A 20,038-nucleotide genomic window follows, 5' to 3' on the forward strand; every position below is an offset into this window, starting at 1 on the left:
ATATGCTCAAGAAAGAGAAGATCATTTGAATATGAAAAGCAGCATTTATTTATAAGACACTTTGTACAAATATACTCTATGAAAGAGTTTTGTTAAGTGTGTGGGCCATATTCCTTCATGTAACCTTTGGCCCTTTAGAGGTTAAGAATACAACTGCACGCGTCTTGCAGAAGAACATTATTTTAGTTGTGCTTTGCTGCTGTTCTTCTGCCTGGATTATTTTTTTGGTTGTATTTTTGCTTGCCATATAGTAGGGAAGTATGTGATTTTAGGTGAAGCCATTGTGTGGAAAACAGTATCCCATAATGTAATGTGCAGGTTTCACAATGATTTGTTGTGAATTTTCTATACAGAAAATACCAGGCCATGCAAATTCCTTTCCTGGCTATATATGCATAAATATGCTAAATAGTAGGTTTATCAAAAAAAATTTAACATTGAAATAATTGACATCCATTTAGATTCCTCTTGACTCTAAAGAGAATGAGCATTTAAAGTGACAGGCACATACCTGGACATTATGCTTATAATAAATAATTCTATTGTCCACTGGTGTGGATGCTAATATAGATATCATTATAGTTGGCTTTACAGTTATCATTACTGGCTTTTTGAACAACATGCTATAGCTGAACATTTTTATGATTACTTCATCATGGCAGTTAATGTAAACTTAATTTAAAAAAAATAATTATCCTAGAATTGTCCAAATGTTTCAAATCAGAACTGTGTGGTCAGCAAATCTTGCTCTAGAAATGAAATGCAGGACATTGCCGTCTCTTCCATAGATTTGGACCAGCCGGCTATATTTCCCTCCACGTAGGGCAGCACTCCAGAGGTCACCTGGTTGAAGTATGACACCTGGAACAGCAGCCAGAACTGATCAGATTGAGCATGAGCGTGATGCTTTCATTGATTTTCAGATGTTATAGTTGGTACCTTGCAAGTTGAATAGCCTATTTCATGAACGAGGAATCCTGCACATTTAACTTCACTCCGAATAGAGTTCTCCTCCGGTGGAACTGTTGCCATGGTGACGGACCGGAGCGCTATGACATACGGGTCTCTGATGATAAAAATACAGTCTGAGCCTCACATTAAAGCAATAGTTCACTTAAAAAATTTAACATTTGTTAAAAAGTACTTATCCTCAGGCCATTCAAGATGTAGATGAGTTTGTTTCTTGGAAGAGATTTGGAGAAATGTAGCAATCCATCACTCTGGAGTGAATGGGTGCCGTCAGAATGAGAGTCTAAACAGCTGATAAAAACATCACAATATTTCATAAAGTTCAAGTAATCAATAGGACTCCAGTCCATTGTTGTGTTGTGCAGAATACTTGTGGATTTCTGTAATGTTTTTATCAGCTGTTTGGACTCTCATTCTGACGGCACCCATTCACTCCAGAGGATCCATTGGTGAGCAAGTGATGTAATTCTACATTTCAAATCTCTTCCAATAAGAAACAAACTCATCTACATTCTGGACAGCTTGAGGGTGAGTAAAGTTTATTAATTAATTTATTTTTAATCATTATTGGGTGAACTATTCCTTTAATAACATCAAAGATTTGTTTATCCAAAACAGAATCACTCATGTTAGCAGTGAATTCATACCCATCTTTGCAGGGTTGCCTTTTAGACAAAAGAACCACGAAGTCCCGACTTTTGCTTCCATTGACAGTGGTGCATTTAATGTGATAAATGGTTTCCTCCTCGTCTGCTTTCTCGACCTCTTCACAACTCCTGGAGGACATATGGAAAGATGTAGATGCTGAAAAACTATTTTATGTAATTGCAAAACTTTTAGCACAATAAATGTAATATAGAGTGATGTAACAAAGCCTTATTAGCCTACAAATAGTTATTGTCCCACTGTGGCCGTAACCGCAGGTCAGCGAGCAGCGAGAAAACATAAAAAGCCGTAGTTTTGACCTTCATCTCAACTTTTAAACTCAGCTTATCTTCCTCCTCAAGCACGTAGACTCCTACCTGCAGAACACAAGTCAATTCAGCATTCTAGCCACATACTAGACATAATAAATAAATAAAATAAATCAAATGCTGACCTTATCATTGATATTACTGGCCTCCCAGCCTCGCTTCCCAGCTAAGACTGTGAGAGCTGCCACGTTGTTATAGCCCAAGAACACCTGCAGAGGGCAGAGATGTTGTACAATGTTATAACAATGTTTGGAATAAGCAGTATGTAGTATGCAGCATGTATACTGTTAAGGGAGCTTTCTCTTTTTCTAGAGCACATTGGTTGCATCCAAAATCTCATATTCTCTGCGTATGTACTTTTGAATAAGTAATTCTTTTGAAACCAATCAAGGTTTCGTTATAGTATGAATGGGTAGTATGAATATAGTCTAGGTGTAAGTGTGACCTTATATTGTCATATGCGTCACTTTGAATCACTGACATTCACAAATCCTCTCCTGTGGCCTCATGGGATAGTAAAATGTTCATTATAAGTACACTTCAGAATCTCACAGAAAATATTCAGTCATCCTGGTACTTCTCGCCTACTGTTTTATGAATACTGTGCATTTGGACACACTATGCTTTTCACATGCTGTTTTTGCATACTATATTTCAGATGCAGCCACTGTGTGAACAACAGTATATTATAATGCAATGCTCTCAACTTAACCGTCCATTTCATGTGACTATTTAACTGGTAATGATATCAGTAATGATCTGTAGTCGTTTTCATTTGATCACATTTCTAGAAGAGACATTTTTTGCACAAAATCTACAGTCTCACAGTAAACACCCACTAGTGTTTGAAACAACATTTGAAACATTTATAATTTATAAAACCTCAATATGATTACAAAAACATATTACAAAAACATATTTTTTAAATACGCAAAATTATTCAGTGTATTATTTAAAGTTAATTATTTTAATTGTATTTAAAATGTGAATTTAGGCATTGACTATATATACAAATATATAAATATATATATATATGTATATGTATATATATATGTATATATATATATATATATATATATATATATATATATATATATATATATATATATATATATATATATATATATATATACATATATATATATATATCCTTCTTTTTATGATTATGTTATTTTATTTTTTGTGGTACCTGATTACTTCTGTCCCAAGGCACAGAAATTGGTCCCTCATGTCCTGAGTACAGAATGTGTTTCCTGGAAAGATACATTTGGTATGTTTCTTAAACAATGAACAATTTTACGATTTTTTGAGGTTTTTTTCTACAAAAAGTACCTGGCCATGCGAATTCTCTTCCTGACAATTGAACCAATAAATCGTCTTTCTCCATCCTTAAAATAACAAAATGATACAATTCATGTGCTTTAAGTGAGGCTCAGAACGGTTATATACTGTATAATGACTACTCTTGTGTTGTTGGACATGTAAATAACTCACAAGAGTTGTGTAGGTGACTTCAGGAAACGTCTGTCTCTCCCCATCACGTCCCGGGATGTAATAAATCATGGAGGCGCTGTTGATATGTCTTGGTGTTCCCTCATTCCACTCCTCACAGTTATACGCCTCCACCCGAACACCCACCTCCACACTGATGCACAGAATAAGAAAACAATGTATTTATAATATTCCTCAGTTTATTAGATATTAGTATTAAAGTCGATACAAAATCTAAATGTACCCCATTTAAATCCTTATTATATCTACCTGGTGTTATTGTGAGTGTGATGTGTATGTCATATTACAAATGCATGCTGTATTTAACAGTCCTGACAGTTAATGCTTCTAAAGAAGGTTGTTTTGTTTATGATTGCACATCTATTGTTATATAGCTACTGTACCTGGTCTGAAAGGCATTATTGACCATCGCTTTGAACACTAGTCTGTCACCGACACTGGACGGACCTCGGAATCGAAACATGTCCACAGCTCCGAGAGAAGGATAGCAGCCACACAAACGACTAGGAGACACAGAAACACACAGAAGATGAAATGCAGATTTATTACTTCCAGTAAAAGAACTACAGTACCCATAATCCCAAGGAGCGATCTAGCCTGGATCCACCATGTAGAAATGCTGTTAGACCTAAGAAACATAAAACTGGCAATGCATGAATACGCATGTTTCTGGATCTGGTACCTGGCTGCTACTGTAGCCACGTTCTCCATCCAAGCCATGATTTGTCCTCCAAATGTGTTTCCATGATGATTGGCGTGTGGAGGCAGCACCAGCTCAATGCTCTCGACCCGTGTGAGTTCAGTCGACACCACGGGCGCAACGGGCTTCCTGCTACACAGTCCTGAAATGTCAACAAGTCCTGTTCTGCATGAACTTTATCAGCGGCAGTTTTTTAGATTGACGCTGTCATGAATGTGTGCGCATTGACTCATGACTGGAACTTTTGATTCCACTGCCAAGTTATGGTTGTGGTGGCTCTTGTTAAGTCTCATGTCTGTCCTCTGGCTGACTCCATCATGGGATTCTTTCCACTGGAGACACCGAGTGTGTTTGGAGAGTGATTTTAATAGCAAATGTTGCACCATTTGATTTATTGCCAATAAACAACCAATGAAGTTTGTTTCCATGACTCGGTGAAGTTTTTAGAAGTACGATCTCCTGGAGTACACTCAATACACCACCCACCTCAGAACCTCGTAAGCAGACACAAGTACATACTAATTAAATGACAGCGTTTAAGTAAAGTGCTAACCCTTGTCCTGAAGGTTGTAATAGTCCTTCATGAGGTTCTTGAAGGCCTCTTCGTTGTAGAGACGGAGTCGTCGTCTCTCTGAAGCTAGTGAATATTCCAGCATTTCCTCTACCGAGCCGTGAATGTCCAAAGGTTTCAGAGACACCTGCAGAAATCAGTGAATATTTTGGAACAATTATATAATTTTTTATACATAAAGTTAAAGAAAGAGAGAAGTTATATGTCACACGTGTTCCTGTGGCTCAGTGGTAGAGCATTGTATTAGCAGCGCAAAAGGTTGTGGGTTCAATTCCCAGGGAACACATGTTAGGTAAAAAATGTTAGTCTGAATGCACTGTAAGTTGCTTTGGATAAAAGCGTCTGCTAAATGCATAAATTCAATTGAACTGAAATTGATATTTGTCCTGGTATCAAATGTCACTGCTCTCTGATTGTCGTTATAAATTTAGCTGTTTCAGACATCCTACAAAGGTGCTATTTTAATAGTATCCTGCAACTGAAATGTTTAATATTGATCATTAAAATTAATAAGTCTAATGTGCCGTTAAGATTTGTACTTGATATTTTAAAGTAATATTCTGGATTTTAAAGATGGATTTAATGAGTACCTGCTGCCACCATTGCACATGACAGTAATGTTCCTAAAAAAATCATGATTGATATCCATATTACATGAAAATATTGAAACATCTTCTTAAGCCATACATTTTCATTCCCTGTCTGTAATTATAATCAATGCTGGTTGCAGCATTTACATCAAACAACACATATTGGGCTTATTTAACCAATATAAACCAAACTGTTTATTTGTTTGAAAAGAAGTCTCTTCTGCTCACCAAGGCTGCATTTATTTGATCAAATACAGTAAAACCATTAATATTGTGAAATGTTATTACAATGTAAAATGACTGGTTTCTATTTGAAATATATTTTGAAATGTAGTTTATTCCTGATGACAAAGCTGAATTTTCAGCATCATTCCTTCAGTGTCACATGATCGTTCAGAAATCATTCTGATAGCTGATTTGCTGCTCAAGAAACATCTCATTATTATTATGTTAAAAACATTCGTGCTGCTTAATATTTATGTGTAAACTGTGATTCCAGGATTTTTTGATGAATATACATTTCAAAAGGTTGGAATCTATTGGAAATAGAACACTTTTGTTATATTGTAACTTTTTTTATTTTTACAGTCACCTTTGATCAATTTAACACACCCTTGCTCTTATAGACCCAAAACTTTTCATCGGTAGTGTACCATTTAGATTTGAGTGGGCTTAATAGAGTAAATTTACCCTTAATTCTAGTGTGCCATCTTGACAGAGATGTTTCCTCACCTTGTGTGTTCCTGTTGGTTTGGCAACAAATGTGGAGAAGGCCACGCAAACCCTCTTCATCACTCCACTGAGCACCTCCTGTACTGTTACATAGATGCCTACCTGATCAAACAGTGACCGGATCAGACAGGGATGCATTATAGTTCTTTTCTCAATATTTAATACTCTAAATCTGTTTGGTCTTGTATTACCTCCATGCTCGTTTTGAAAGCCCTGTTCACTCTGGCTTTGATACTGATAACCTGCCCAACCCTGAAATACAGAGAGATATGATATGATAACACATCAATTTATCACACATCACGGCGTACTCCAGAAGGACTTGATCCAGTATTCGCTACACCTTTTTGCAAAAATTTTACATTCCATCCCTTGCTCACCAATGGATCCTCTGAAGTGAATGGGTGCCGTCAGAATGAGAGTACAAACAGCTGATAAAAACATCACAATAATCCACACCACATCATCGGTTAACATGTTACTGCATGCATGTAAACAATATATATCATGAAGATGTTTTAACCATTGCTTCTGGCCAAAATATGTGTTGTTTGTGTATTATTATAATTTTGTTATCATCTGTTTGGACTCTCATGTTGACGGCACCCATTCACTGTAGAGGATCCATTGGTGAGCATGTAATGGAATGCTACATTTCTCCAAATCTGTTACGATGAAGAAACAAACTCATCTACATCTTGGATAGCAAGTGAATAAATGACTGTGATAAAGGACAGATTCTAGTACCTTACTGTCTCTTCGAACTGGATATCATCCATGGAAGCCGTTACACACGCCATTCCTGCATGTCTTTCAGCTTGAAAGAAGAAATGAAAGAAATAGAGATTTATAGCAAGAACTATGAAAGATGGGTACACACTTATTGTTCATATTTGCTTGTCAACATTATTTATATTTCATGTGTCTAACTGGAGCAGAAACGGGAAGGAGATGGAGCGTCTTCTATCAGAGAGGACACATGTAAATCATTGATGTGTGCCTTCCTCAAGCCTCTTTTCTTCAGTGGCGGAGAATGGATGCTAGTTACCTTCCTCCGTCATAGTCCAAAGGTGACTGCTTATCTGAACCTGCTCTGATGGGCTGATAACACACTAGGTTGTTTTGGAAATAGGACATTTTTACTGCTTCTGCAGGTCAGTCGAGGTTTCTGCCTTCTTGTTTATCACCGTGTCACTGGCAAGACTAAGTAATCATGTAGAAGACTCTTTCATCCAAATGGATTTACAGCATAGGATATTTAAACAATTTATCATTTATGGCTCAATGGTTACATATTTTAATCTTCAGTATGTACAGGATGATGATGCATCATATTAGTTTATTTAACCGAACACTTTTTCATTTGAAATAAATCTTACAAATGTTAATGTGGCAGATGAAAGGTCATGATGTAACCTTTCAATAAATCTGCATCTACTACAGCACAGTCCCACTCACCTGCCAGACAGGCGGTAGTGTCCATCCACTTCAGCAGCTGTCCCGCTCCCAGCTCTCCCTGGGGGTTTGCATGCATGGGCAGGACGGACTGGCACATCTGCACCTCTACCGGACCGGACTCTTTCTTCCGTCCCTTGTCGCAGGATCCGTCCATGTCTGATGTTCCTCTTGAACAGTTCTGATCCATGAGGGCTCGCTCAGAGATGTGGAGAGTAGAAATAACGGGAGGTCAGCTCGTTCCTGGACTCTTATCAAGGCCGATGCCAGGTGACCTCAACTCTGGCCAACTTGGACGTTCTGTGGGACCATGTGACGTTCGCCCAACAGCCAAGCTGAATACCTGAACTATACTGCTGCAGGACACACACACACACATGTGCTGCAGTTGCTGTTACGACACATGGATTGTGATGTAATTGCTATGTGTGTTTTATTAACTTGTTTTATGTGAGAGAGCCATAAAGCTGCGGAGTGTTGACAGACGTATGTAAGGTGGCAGAATTGAGGAGTTCTGGTTCATAATTACTGTATTTGCATTACTGTAAGGGTATAGGTTTATGGTTGTGGTAGTTATAGACATTAATAAACCATTACTACTACTACCCTCTATTTTAATGGGAGGTTGCAAAATCTGACAGTCCTGCTGAAAAAAAAAACAGCATATGCTGGTTAGGTATGTTTTGATGCTGGGATACTAGTTTAAACTGGTCCTTCGCCAGCACATGTCCAGCATAAACCAGCATCAAAACATACCTCACCAGCATATGCTGTTTTTTCACACAAGGAGGATAAGCCAAATCTACAGAACAACATCAGTATTTTTAGCATCCTGATAAATTCGCCGTGAATGTTTTGGACTTTCGCTATTTAGAGTTAAGGTCTTTTTTTACACCAACACCAAGTGTTATGAAAAAAAGTTATGAAAAGGCTCGTTCACACCAAAGACGATAACTATAAAGATTTAATAATCATTATAATTCTCTGAGAATAGGAAAAGTGTAAGGAGAACAACACATAGGAATGATACCGCGATAATCACTTTAAGAATGATTTCTTTCCAGCTGATGAACTGACAATAAAAACATCAGAACCCAACCAACTTTAAAAAAAGCTCGATCTTTTCATTAACATGAGACTCCACTATTCTCACAGAATAAAAACAATGATCGAAGTGGGTGAGAATGGGCTATTGAGCTATTTCTTTTAACTGAATGGTAGGAGTGAGAGCCTGAACTGATCTAAAATTGTAGGTATGACTAGTAACCAATTAGAAAAAATATATAATACACAAATAAATTCTACCGAACAGATAAAATCAAATCAACAAAATAGCATCAACCAACTTTGTTTCCATTTAAAGAAAATCAAAACATAAGGTGGTGTCTATACAGTAATATCTATCTATCTATCTATCTATCTATCTATCTATATATATATATATATATATATATATAATGGAGTTGTCTTTTCACCCAGAAAACAGAGCAGTTAATAGTATTTAAGAGGTCAGCAAACAAAAAGGAGGTTAATTGGTTTCCATAAGAATATCAGTGATTTTAGTGTAAATTGTATTTTATAATATTTCTTATAGATAACTGACTAATAATCTGGCGAAACTTGCTAAACCTTAAAGGGATACTCCACCCCAAAATGACATTTTTTTGTCATTAATCGCTTACCCCCATGTTGTTCCAAATCCATACGGTGATATGGAGAGACACAGAGGAGACTGTTGACAAACGAATTGTTGAACAAAGTCGTTATTTCTTTTCTTCGCTTACAAAAAGTATTCTCGTCGCTTCAAAATATTATGGTTGAACCACAGATGGACTATTCTGATGATGTCTTTCATACTTTACCTTAACAGTGTATTTTACTTGGCAGTCTATGGGACAGTCACAAGCCTCCCGGTTTTCATCCAAAATATTTTAAATTGTGTTCTGAAGACGAACAAAGCTTTTACAGGTTTGGAACGACATGGGAGTAAGTGATTAATGACAAAATTTTCATTTTGGGGTGGAGTATCCCTTTAATAATTTGCGCATAAATATGATAAAAAGTTAATCTTTAGATTATAAAAGCTAAAATCGGCATATATTTTATTTTGTATCAACAGAAATATTTGTCAATGAACACTAGCTTAGTACATAAAATAATAATAATAATAATAAAAAACAAGCAAAATGATTTGACAGTCTGTTAAACAGCAATGAGAAGCTTTATATCAGTATAGTATATCCAAAACTTCTCTGTGTATTTACAAAAGTCAACACAAGGTAGAAAATAAACACTTCACAAAATCAAACATCAAGTAAGTCAAATGAAAATGTTGTACACTCATGATGGGATCCCTCTCATAGTCAGGAAAAAAAAATCGGGCAAAAGTTATTACAAATAAACACGAAAACACCTGTTATTGTACAGTATTGTTTTAAATAATTCACAGAGACACAGATGAATCAGATCCCCAAGCTATAAAAAATTCACATATATATTTGAGAAAATCTGCAATAATAATAATAATAATAATAATTCCACTTGAAATAAAAAAAAAAACTAAAACAAAGCAAATCACAGTTTCTCCGGGTGACACAACAACGGCTGTATAAATAAGTCGATTATTAGAATGACAGATGTACGGAATTATAATTCCTTCCTCTGAATGGACCAGTCTCATTTTTCCATAAAATTTTCCTTCCTTCCCATATTCACATGCAAAGATTTTCACAAAGAAAACGTTGTAATACAAGAGCGGTAAACGCTGTATCCGTGTACGTCACATGATCAGGAGTGTTTTCAAAACATGACAGAAATATTCTACGGTGACTGAAGCTAGTGCGACGATCTCAGTTTCGGGGGACGTTCCTCTGGTGTCGCCCGGTTGGATTTTTTTGAAGCGAACATATGGAATGGCTGTTCTTCGTAGGCATCGTCCTGAAAAATAAATCTCCTTTATATACAAACAAAACCTCCAGAGTGACGATCAGATTGGGCTGCACTTGAGGAGCAAATGATAAATGATAAATCACAGACGTCAGCTGGAATTACGAACACATTTCTGTTAGTGACAACTCTACTCTGTTTCAATAAAATATGACTCAAACTCTCTCGTCGTAATTTATTTTTTAGCATTGCGATTAAGTCATTTTACCAACTTGACCCCCTACCCCCCTTGCATCTTAATAAATGTTTCCTGCAATAAATCGGATTACATAGATCTGTCGATTTACAAAATATGATTTTTGTTTTCATTAAAAACAGTTCAAGTCCATCGTCTTTCGTTCTAGGATCAATATATGTCCTTTCATACACATGCACATGTAACTTTGAATGTACACCCACATATATACACAAAGATATACGTAAATATAGACAGGTTGTTGAATCGTCGTTCTCGCCCCAACGTGGTTCAGCTTGGTCTCTCGGTGTGACGCGGCCAAGGAGGTGAAAGAATGATGTTGGAAGAAAAAAGGAAATGAAGGAATAAGAGAAAAAGGGAGGCTTGGACCCATATTCTTCAGAGAGCAGAAGAGGGCTGGCTACAGCGCGCTTGCACAAGTTCCATGTCACGTGGTGGATTTCCAAATGAGGTCTTCACACACTCATGGTCATGTTTGGAGAATACTGTTAGGACATAAGAGTTTTTGAGAACTTTAGAGGAATTATCCACCCTAGAGTTTAAAGTGGCTGAAAACAGACTCACTCTCAGGCCATCTATATAAGATATAGGTGAGTTTGTTTCTTCATAATGTCTGGAGAAATGTAGAATTGCATCACTTGCTCACCAATGGTTCCTCTGCAGTGAATGGGTGCCGTCAGATTAAGAGTTTAAACAGCTGATAAAAACATCACAATAATCCACAAGTAATCTACACCACTCCTGTCCATCAGTTAATGTCTTGTGAAGCGGAAAGCTGCGTGTTTGTAAGAAACAAATCCATCGTTAAAGCATTTTTAACTTCAAACGACAGACATATTTGTTTAGAACCGTTTTCACTTTTAAATGGTGCTTTATCTGTTCATATTTCTCTCCTGATTCACAAGAGAAGACTTTTCACTGTAGAAAGTAATATTATGGATAGAAGACTTAGAAACAATGATGAACAAGACATTAACTGACGGACTGGAGTGGTGTGGATTATTGTGATGTTTTTATCAGCTGTTTGGACTTACATTCTGACGGCACCCATTCACTGCAGAGGATCCGTTGTTGAGCAAGTGAAGGAATGCTACATTTCTTCAAATCTGTTCTGATGAAGAAACAAAATCTACATCCTGGAAGGCCTTAGGGTGAGTACATTTTTTTGGAAATTGTCATCTTTTAGTGTATATGAAAATATGCATTTAAATTAATCATGCACACTTATTTTTTTATATAAAATGTTATTTTTATAATTTAAATATACACAAAAAAATTACAAATACATAAAACGATCATTAAATAAACTATTTGAAATAAACTAGTTAAAGTGAAATCACAAATGCACTGGCAGACAGGAAATGACATACACTCTCATTCTGGAAAGGATTGAGGAAATTCCCGCCAATTTCTCCATCATCTCGAGGAGTCCCAGGCTGGTTGCTCATGCTTAGGTTACCAGGAGAGTTCTGTACAGACAGATAGTTTGATTGTTCAGTCCAATAAGGTTTGTGGATGACCCAACTTGTGTATGAAGACTAGGGGCTGTCAGTTTACCCATTTATATAATAATAATTATAATAAAAGCTGAACTTTTTCAAAAATGCCCATCTTTCACCATGTAATGAATTTGATTAAAATATTTAATAAACTGACAGTCCTACTTATAATCTGAAAAAGCAACCCTTACCTTAGACATACTGTCCATGTCAGTTGACCCTAAAGAAATAAAAATACAGATTTCTGATATTAAATTATGTTGTAGATGTAGGCCTATAGCTGCAAAGGTAGTACTTTTACAATGCGTGATTAATGACCACAATGACCACAAGGTGGCATAATCATGCAAGGCAAAAAAATGACAACTCAATAAATCAAGCATGAATGCTGCAATTTCACATTGAATTATGACATGCTTTGATACTGTCCAAGCAAAGTAAGTAGACAGCACTCGAAGATGTCCAAGAGTACGTTCTAAAGTGCTTGTTTGTATTAGAGACGCTCTTACCTAATGATCCATTCATGTGATGAGGCTCCATTCCTGCCATGCTGCCCATTGGACCATCTCCACCCGGACCAATAGGGAACTGTCAGACACACACACACACACGGCTCATATAATGTTATTATAAAAACTACAGAGCAGAAAGTTTTGTCAGTAAATACAGAATGAACAAATGCACCTCATTGTGAACCGAGATGCTTGTGTAAATATTTTAAGCTCATCATGCTCTCTTACGTTTTGTCTGTTTCCTCCGGGCGGCACTGTGTTGATCATAGTGTAAATATTTTCTCCCGAGTTTGTGGAGTCTGTAGAGGAAGAGCCAAACACACAAGCTCATCAAACACATTTTAGCTAATGCTCAGCTGATATGGTTGGAAAAAGCATTTGGAATAATAAAATATTTCTAAATCTTAAAAATAAAAATGATCAAAATAAATAAAATAAAATAAACAACATTATACACAAATATAAATAAATCAAATCCTTAAAAATATTTTAAATACAAAAACATTTATTGTTATAATAGAAAATGTAATATTTTTTAAGTAAAATAATATGACAATGGTATCTTTTAAAAATACATTATATTTAAATAAATATAAATTAACATCTAACACTTTAACATTATTTAAATATAAGAAATGTATTGTTATAAATTACTAATTATTAAAAAATGTAATTATATACATGTATATAAATAAAACACAATATTAAAATATTTTATTGCTATATTTAAAAAATAAAAATGATATTGTTAAAATTCTAAAATCTGTGTGTGGGTGTGTTATTTTTTTAACGAGATATAATTTAATTTTATTTTTTCATCTCAATATATCTGTTCATAATTAAATTTAACTATGTATGAAAAACCATCTTCTGCGGTTCTACCTGCAGGGCTAGGCATGATGGGAGTCCCCGGGGGCCCTCCTCCTCCGGGTGGACCCTGAGAAAGAGAAAATAAAAATATTGTTCTGAATCTTATGTAACACACAGTAATTAGTTATATTTGCATGCACTTATGCTACGTACAGTTGTAAATGTGAGGACAGTCCTGTGTGTGTGTGTGTGTGTGTGTGTGTGTGTGTGGTTCATGACAGAGGCCCGAGGCCCTTGCTGTGGTCAGCACTGGGCATATCTGCTCCATCCTCCCTCTTCCCAAATCTAATTATCTCTCCTCCTCTCTGCTGACTCGGCTCTGCTTTCCCGAGCAGCTCGTCTTGTCTGGCTGCTTTCAGTAAGCTAGCACAGCTTCCCTTCCACAAATCATCTCAGCAGGGAGTTACTGACAGCGGTTTAACAGAATATCTTGTGTAAATGTCTTAAAATGACGTGTTTGATTACACTGGGTATCTCACATGTGCTTCCGTGTGTCTGGCAGTGTCTAGTTGTGTGAAGGACTTTCATTTGATATTTCACCAGATATTTAGACATCTTTCTACAAGCTATATGCCTTATTTAAGCATATATATATATTACATAATATACTAATATATCAAGTACAAATATCTAAATAATTCTTAAATCAAAAAACTTTTGCTATAAAAGCAAAATTACTTAAGATATTAAATCTTGTTTTTAGAGGAATCTATCAAGTTTAAAAAAGTTTAAGCTTAAAAAAAAAAAGAATTCAAAGGGGATTTTTTTCAGACCTCACTGGCAGATAATTATTCTTGTTTTAAGCAAAACTTCACTTACGACAATCAAATGTCATTTTGCAGCTCATATAAATTGATCGACAAAATACTATTCCAGTCTTCCGACTAAAATCATAATAATGAATGTTTCTTGAACAGCAGCAGATCAGCATATTAGTATGATTTCTGAAAGATCATGTGAAAATTCATCTTTGATCACAGGAATAAACCATATTTCAAAATATATTACAATTCAAAACAGCTCTTCTGAATTGCAATAATATTTCACATTTTTACTCTTTTGACTGTAGTTTCGGTCAAATAGATGAAGTCTTGGCGAGCAGAAGAGCCTTCTTTCAATAATAAAAAATCTTCATTATACCAAACTTTTGAAAGTACAGTATTTAATATGTTCTAGTAATGACTAGTAACAACATTAATTGGGTTCCACTGCGATCTGCTGCGTGTCTAACAGCTGGACGTGAGCATTCATGGCTGTTGTAAATGAAGAAGGTCAGGACACTTACCACATAACTCCCTGGAGATGCCGAGGAGTACGGGATCTTAAATGCCACGTGGATCCGGTCAGACAGAAAAAAACAGAGAATGTCAACAAATCAGATGCTCTTCAAGTGCAAACATTTACCTACAGATGTAGTGGCTGACATTTCACAACGACTGATTGGAGAAATGACTCACCGAGTTGGAATTTGGTGGATTTGCCCACGGCCTCCCTCCGGGACCCCTATATTAGGATGAGACGTGTTGTACTCATTGATTATTTTAAGGCTATAATAGGAAATAATCTTTTTCTTAGGCAAATACTTAGAAAAAGTACATACATGTTCATCCCAGGCATCCCAGGTCCTCCAAGAGCATTGAGTGGTGGTCTCATGCCTCCTCCATATGCCTGAAACCATAGAAAGAAATGTAGTAAAAAGTGTCCGTGCGAACAGTTTAGATGAGCGATCCAAACATACGGGTGTGATGGGCTTACCTGTGGCCCAAGAGGAACCATCCCTCGGGGCGGAGTCATTCTCTGCATAGCCCCACCCATATTTGGATGACCTAACCAATCAAATGATCAAATAGAAATTAGTGGTAAAAGCATTAGGTGAATCTCATGAAAATGGTCAAGAAATTAAAAAAATAATAAAATATTTCACCCCCTCCAAAAATAATATATGGTACCAAACAATTTTTTATTAAAATATAGTTTGAAATAATAATAATAATGTAAATTTAATATGGAAATATTATTATAATTATTATTATTATTATAGTAATATACATATTAGAATAATAAAAGTGTATCTTTAACATGATAGTATAAATGACCAATTTTTATTTAGGCTCATGATGTTTTCATGACAATTAACCAGCAATTAATTGTTATCATTACTATAAAATGAAAAATATACATTAAAACGCATTTAAACAGCATGGAAATATTTAATTAATTATGAAAAAAAAAAAAAGAATTGTGTCCAGACTTGATTTTCATTACTGAATTACCATAATGAGAATGAGGTTTTTTTTGCATTATGATAATTAGAATTCTGGGAGAAAAGTGCTTAAATGTTATGAAAAGAATGTCATAATAAAAAAAAATGGTCCTAAAATAGGCTTCATTTTCTCTTTTCAAATTCAAAATATCATTTATTTTTCATATTCATTCAGGTGTTAAATATAACCCAAACATTTCTTTGCAAAGTTCCTATTATAAGAGGGTTTCATTAATTATTTGCAAGCAAACCTTGTTGTCTCGATGGGTCCATGCCACTGGGTAACATCGGCTGGTTTCCAGGGACTCCACCTAACGCCTGAACCAGTAACATACAGTACAAATGAACAAATTAATTTACTCTTGTCAACATCTTCCTAGCACGAGCAGATGAGGCCCATTAGGTTCCCATTAGATCAGGACCCAAAATACCACATTCATGTGACTGAGACAGTCTGACTGGAAATAAAAGTTGTGTAGTCTTAAGCCGACAGGAATGGGGAAAAAAAACATTATTCAAAGGAAATATTAGCCTTGGCTGAAAAGTCTTAGCATGACTCAGCAAGTTAATTAGACAAGACTAAAATAAAACATTTCAAGCTCTAATCACTCCATTAAGAGTTTGTATTTCTGTCTTGAGATGTCATTGTGTATTAAAACAAAACTGAAATGGAAAAAGCACCTGGTTGGGTATTCTGAGAGGAGGTCTGGGGCCGCCAGGATAACGTGATGACATGAAAGGCTAAAAAAAAGAAGAGATATCACATGAAATCAGCAACTCTCTCAACATCAAATCAAAACTGAGTAACATTCCTCTAACAGTGACTAAAGCAGCATCTAGATAGCCAGCAGTGACCATCTAGACTGACCTGCAGTCTTTTTTAAGATCAGTACACACAGTGAACTAGCTTTACTTCAGCTCTGAGGGTTATATACTTAAAGCTCGAGCAAATCAATAGCACAGAGAAAGTCTCGGGAGAACAGAAAACAATTATTTCCAAGCATCCAACCGAACGAGGCCCATTTCCACCTCCACGTCTTAGGTAAGATTTAGAAAAAACCCTTGATGACAAAATAAACATAATACATGGATCTAAGACGAGAAGGCTCCAGAAAACATCCCTATTTACACCACAGATCAAATGCTCAGGTCTGTGAGATGTTTCAATGCTTTTGAAGGAAATATCTTATGCAAACATACAGTAAAACAGAAATACTGTGAAATATTAATACAATTCTGATGTGATCTTTTTGCAAGCACACACCGAGCACAGGTGAGTTACTCGTCTTATCAGCAAAACATATTGACATCATTTTACATATCGGGCCAATGCCGATATTTGAATTTTAAGCTTTTTTCTGTCTATATATATATTTATATGCATGTATGCACTGTATGTAGTAATACATCCCTATAGTCATAAGTCCTTTCTATAAATAAATGAAGAGTTAAAAGGTATCTATTGATCAGTTCACAAGGCTTGGTGATCACGTCTCATTTCAGAGATCAAAGCTCAGACGAGTGGCCAACATCTATCAATAATTAAGAGCAATAAGAGGTTCATTCAGAGTCCGTTATTATGAAGAGAAAATGAGATGTCTTCACTCAGTTTTCATGAAAATGCAGCTCTTTGTTCATCAAAGGTAACGTAGACGTGAAGAGAAGATGCCCTGAACTCGACACATACATGATGCATTTTCAGCCACATTTCTGTGTGTGTGTGTGTGTGTGTGCGTCTCTTATAAAATACAGTCTGAATTACAGAAGCTCTGAAGTCCAAACAACACGTTGAGGGTCTTCAAAAGCAGACGCTCAACAGATTTAGTTCTGCGTAAGGAACATCTCAACAAACACAAAAGTAAGAGTAAGTTCAGTTTCAGAGTGTGAGTCGTGATCGCCTAAGGAAGTAACCATAGCAACAGCAGGCTGCTGGAGTACTTTCCACGAGGATCCATATCACACTGGTAAAACATAAATACTCTCATTTTATATTACTTTATTAGATTTACATTTCACATGTATTCAGGGATCTCACACTGTTTGACCAATACACTTTCTACTATAATCATCTGTGATAATGTTTAAAGCCATTCGATTCAAATCGATTCACTACTGAATCATTCAGGCTGTTCTGAACAATTTTACTGAACTGGTTTAAAAGTTTAGTTTACACAAGATCAATATCTACATGAATTATATATAATAGATCAGGACATAAATACTATATTACAATAAATGCAATATAATGCAATAAAACTTTCGAAATTTACAAGTATGCAAAATGTACAATGGATTAATACACACACACACACACACACACACACACACACACACATATATATATATATATATATAAAGCCTTTTTACAGTTTGCAAACTTGTAAAGTTTATTGCTCACAAGAATTATTGGAGTATTAAGTTTCATTTGTGGACATCTCAACATGGTCTCAGACACACACCGTGTGATTATAGCTCCATAATATTCAAGTTGACTCTATAGTCTTCTTGAAGAATTGTTTTTTTTGAGTGTTTGAGATCTCTGACTGTAGACTGCTGAAGTCTGGATCATGATGTACCTACTGTAGACTAGAAAGAGTAAGTGGCTGGGTTGCTCAGAGTCGTCTGACATGCTCACTGTGTTCCTGCACACCTCAGTCACTGATTAATTATGGACCGAGGTGAGAGGCCTGCATTTGTCCTCTTTAATAATAAATGAGTGAGGTCTGTGGACTTCACCGAGGTGAACACAAAGGTCTCCTTACAGGTAGAACCAGCAGACAGTACATTCTCAGTCCCTGTTTACTACCCTCAGGTTACAAGCCATGCTGATCAACAACCAAATCCCTCAGTGTAGTGTATATATACTGTATACACATATATACTGTGTGTGATGTTTTATGAATACCTGCCCAGGTCTAATATCTAAAAGCCAGAATAAAACCGAACAGGCCATTCATCTAATCTAATATCTGTCCAATGCATAATTCATGGCTTAAGCTTTCTAAAAATAACACACCGGCACAATCATTCATCTCTCTAACAGGTTTTGGCAAAAAAGGCACAAAGAAGGTGATCCGGCTTAAGGCTGGAATTTTGAGCGTGTCTGTACGTGCCTGTGGACTTTTCTATTTTTACAACTTATTAATGAAAAAAGCGAACATCAGAGAACCATATCAAGAATGCATTGACATGCTATAGAAATTAGGCAGAAATGTAAATAATTTGTATTGTGACCATAACTGATAATTGATATTGTAAATCTGTACAAGTGTGTTTCGTTGTTTCAAAAAATTTATTTCAGTCTACAACTGCACATGGTTCAAGACATCATTTTATGTATATAATATAATATGAATAAATAAATAATTATATATATATATATATATATATATATATATATATATATATATATATATATATATATATATATATATATATATATATATATATATTGTTGGCATAGTCAGACTAATATCAATCATTTGTAAAATGATAATGCATGATATGTTTTTAGCATACAAATTATTTATTTTATTTTGTATTGTGTATTATTATATATTTTTTTAAACATTGTAATATAAATATACAATACCGGCCTTTTTTATTGGAAAGAAAAAATTATATTAAATAAAACAAGAAAATAAAATATATCAAAATATCAATTCCTCCTTAAATATAATTTTTGCAAAACAGAAAAAAAAACATACTGATTATTTATTAATGATAAAGAATGAATGAGTGAACATGACATCAAAAACTGTCAGGATACCCAAACCTAAACTCTAATGTGTTGCCTCGATGGGTAGATAAGGAATAAAGACGTCAGGCTGATGTGTACATGTGTGAGAGTTCTGCCCCAGTGACAAGCTTTTAGACCCAGCGCGTCCTCTGAAAACACGATTCTGTCTACAGGTTTGGAACGTCATTGCTTAGCTCCTGCAGAAACCTACGGATAAAGGCCGAGAACTCCAGAGCGAGTTGAAGCATCCCCAGGGTAAATCATCTCCATTAGTCTGGTGGAAGAGCAGTATCTCACACTCGGAGCAGAGTAATACCCAGCATGCTTCACTCTGACTCTAATCAGCAGGACGTGGATCTCCAAGGCCTTCAGCCCTGCTGCAGTACCATCTTTCCCTGTTATCAAGTTACATCAACTTACACACATGAAATATTAAGTGCTGGACACTGCTCCATAGAAGGCAAAGAGACAAATCACTGATATCCAAAGAGTACAAGGTGATGCAAAAAT

The 20,038-nt window shown here is 35.7% G+C and overlaps 2 protein-coding genes across 4 annotated transcripts in view; both read right to left on the reverse strand.

Moving 5' to 3' along the window:
* Nucleotides 1–30: 30 nt before the first annotated feature.
* Nucleotides 31–7,859, reverse strand: LOC128020735 (acetyl-coenzyme A thioesterase). Its single transcript, XM_052607367.1, has 15 exons — nucleotides 7,507–7,859; nucleotides 6,796–6,865; nucleotides 6,240–6,300; nucleotides 6,049–6,150; nucleotides 4,709–4,853; nucleotides 4,138–4,297; nucleotides 3,839–3,958; nucleotides 3,438–3,588; nucleotides 3,276–3,331; nucleotides 3,133–3,196; nucleotides 2,069–2,152; nucleotides 1,858–1,991; nucleotides 1,617–1,745; nucleotides 940–1,066; nucleotides 31–861 (listed from the first exon to the last, which is right to left on the reverse strand). The coding sequence occupies exons 1-15, from the start codon at nucleotides 7,691–7,693 to the stop codon at nucleotides 721–723; spliced, it is 1,731 nt and encodes a 576-aa protein (XP_052463327.1). The 5' UTR covers nucleotides 7,694–7,859; the 3' UTR covers nucleotides 31–720.
* Nucleotides 7,860–9,701: 1,842 nt separating this feature from the next.
* Nucleotides 9,702–20,038, reverse strand: part of ssbp2b (single stranded DNA binding protein 2b) — a 61,870-nt gene continuing 51,533 nt past the window's right edge. For 2 of the 3 annotated variants that reach the window (XM_052607375.1, XM_052607377.1), the window contains exons 6-16: nucleotides 16,471–16,530; nucleotides 16,041–16,107; nucleotides 15,127–15,352; nucleotides 14,984–15,029; nucleotides 14,812–14,847; nucleotides 13,539–13,593; nucleotides 12,885–12,955; nucleotides 12,654–12,732; nucleotides 12,336–12,364; nucleotides 12,016–12,114; nucleotides 9,702–11,130 (exon numbers count right to left, since the gene is read on the reverse strand). In XM_052607375.1, coding sequence (XP_052463335.1) covers nucleotides 11,101–11,130; nucleotides 12,016–12,114; nucleotides 12,336–12,364; nucleotides 12,654–12,732; nucleotides 12,885–12,955; nucleotides 13,539–13,593; nucleotides 14,812–14,847; nucleotides 14,984–15,029; nucleotides 15,127–15,352; nucleotides 16,041–16,107; nucleotides 16,471–16,530 — 798 coding nt within the window. In that variant the 3' untranslated portion in view covers nucleotides 9,702–11,100. The remainder of the gene's footprint in view (nucleotides 11,131–12,015; nucleotides 12,115–12,335; nucleotides 12,365–12,653; nucleotides 12,733–12,884; nucleotides 12,956–13,538; nucleotides 13,594–14,811; nucleotides 14,848–14,983; nucleotides 15,030–15,126; nucleotides 15,353–16,040; nucleotides 16,108–16,470; nucleotides 16,531–20,038) is intronic. The other variant, XM_052607376.1, reaches the window with a different exon arrangement.

Source organism: Carassius gibelio, chromosome A10 (assembly GCF_023724105.1).
Source record: "Carassius gibelio isolate Cgi1373 ecotype wild population from Czech Republic chromosome A10, carGib1.2-hapl.c, whole genome shotgun sequence".
Classification (NCBI taxonomy): Eukaryota; Metazoa; Chordata; class Actinopteri; order Cypriniformes; family Cyprinidae; genus Carassius; species Carassius gibelio.

What these genes read in the sequence shown, in the direction of transcription:
- LOC128020735 (XM_052607367.1), bottom strand. Translation starts at nt 7,693, where the DNA reads ATGGATCAGAACTGTTCAAGAGGAACATCAGACATGGACGGATCCTGC. An exon ending in CTTTCAAAACGAGCATGGAG is followed by an intron (nt 6,151 to 6,239) that starts GTAATACAAGAC and finishes CTGTTTGATCAG; the next exon opens with GTAGGCATCTATGTAACAGT. An exon ending in CCAGTAATATCAATGATAAG is followed by an intron (nt 1,992 to 2,068) that starts GTCAGCATTTGA and finishes TGTGTTCTGCAG; the next exon opens with GTAGGAGTCTACGTGCTTGA.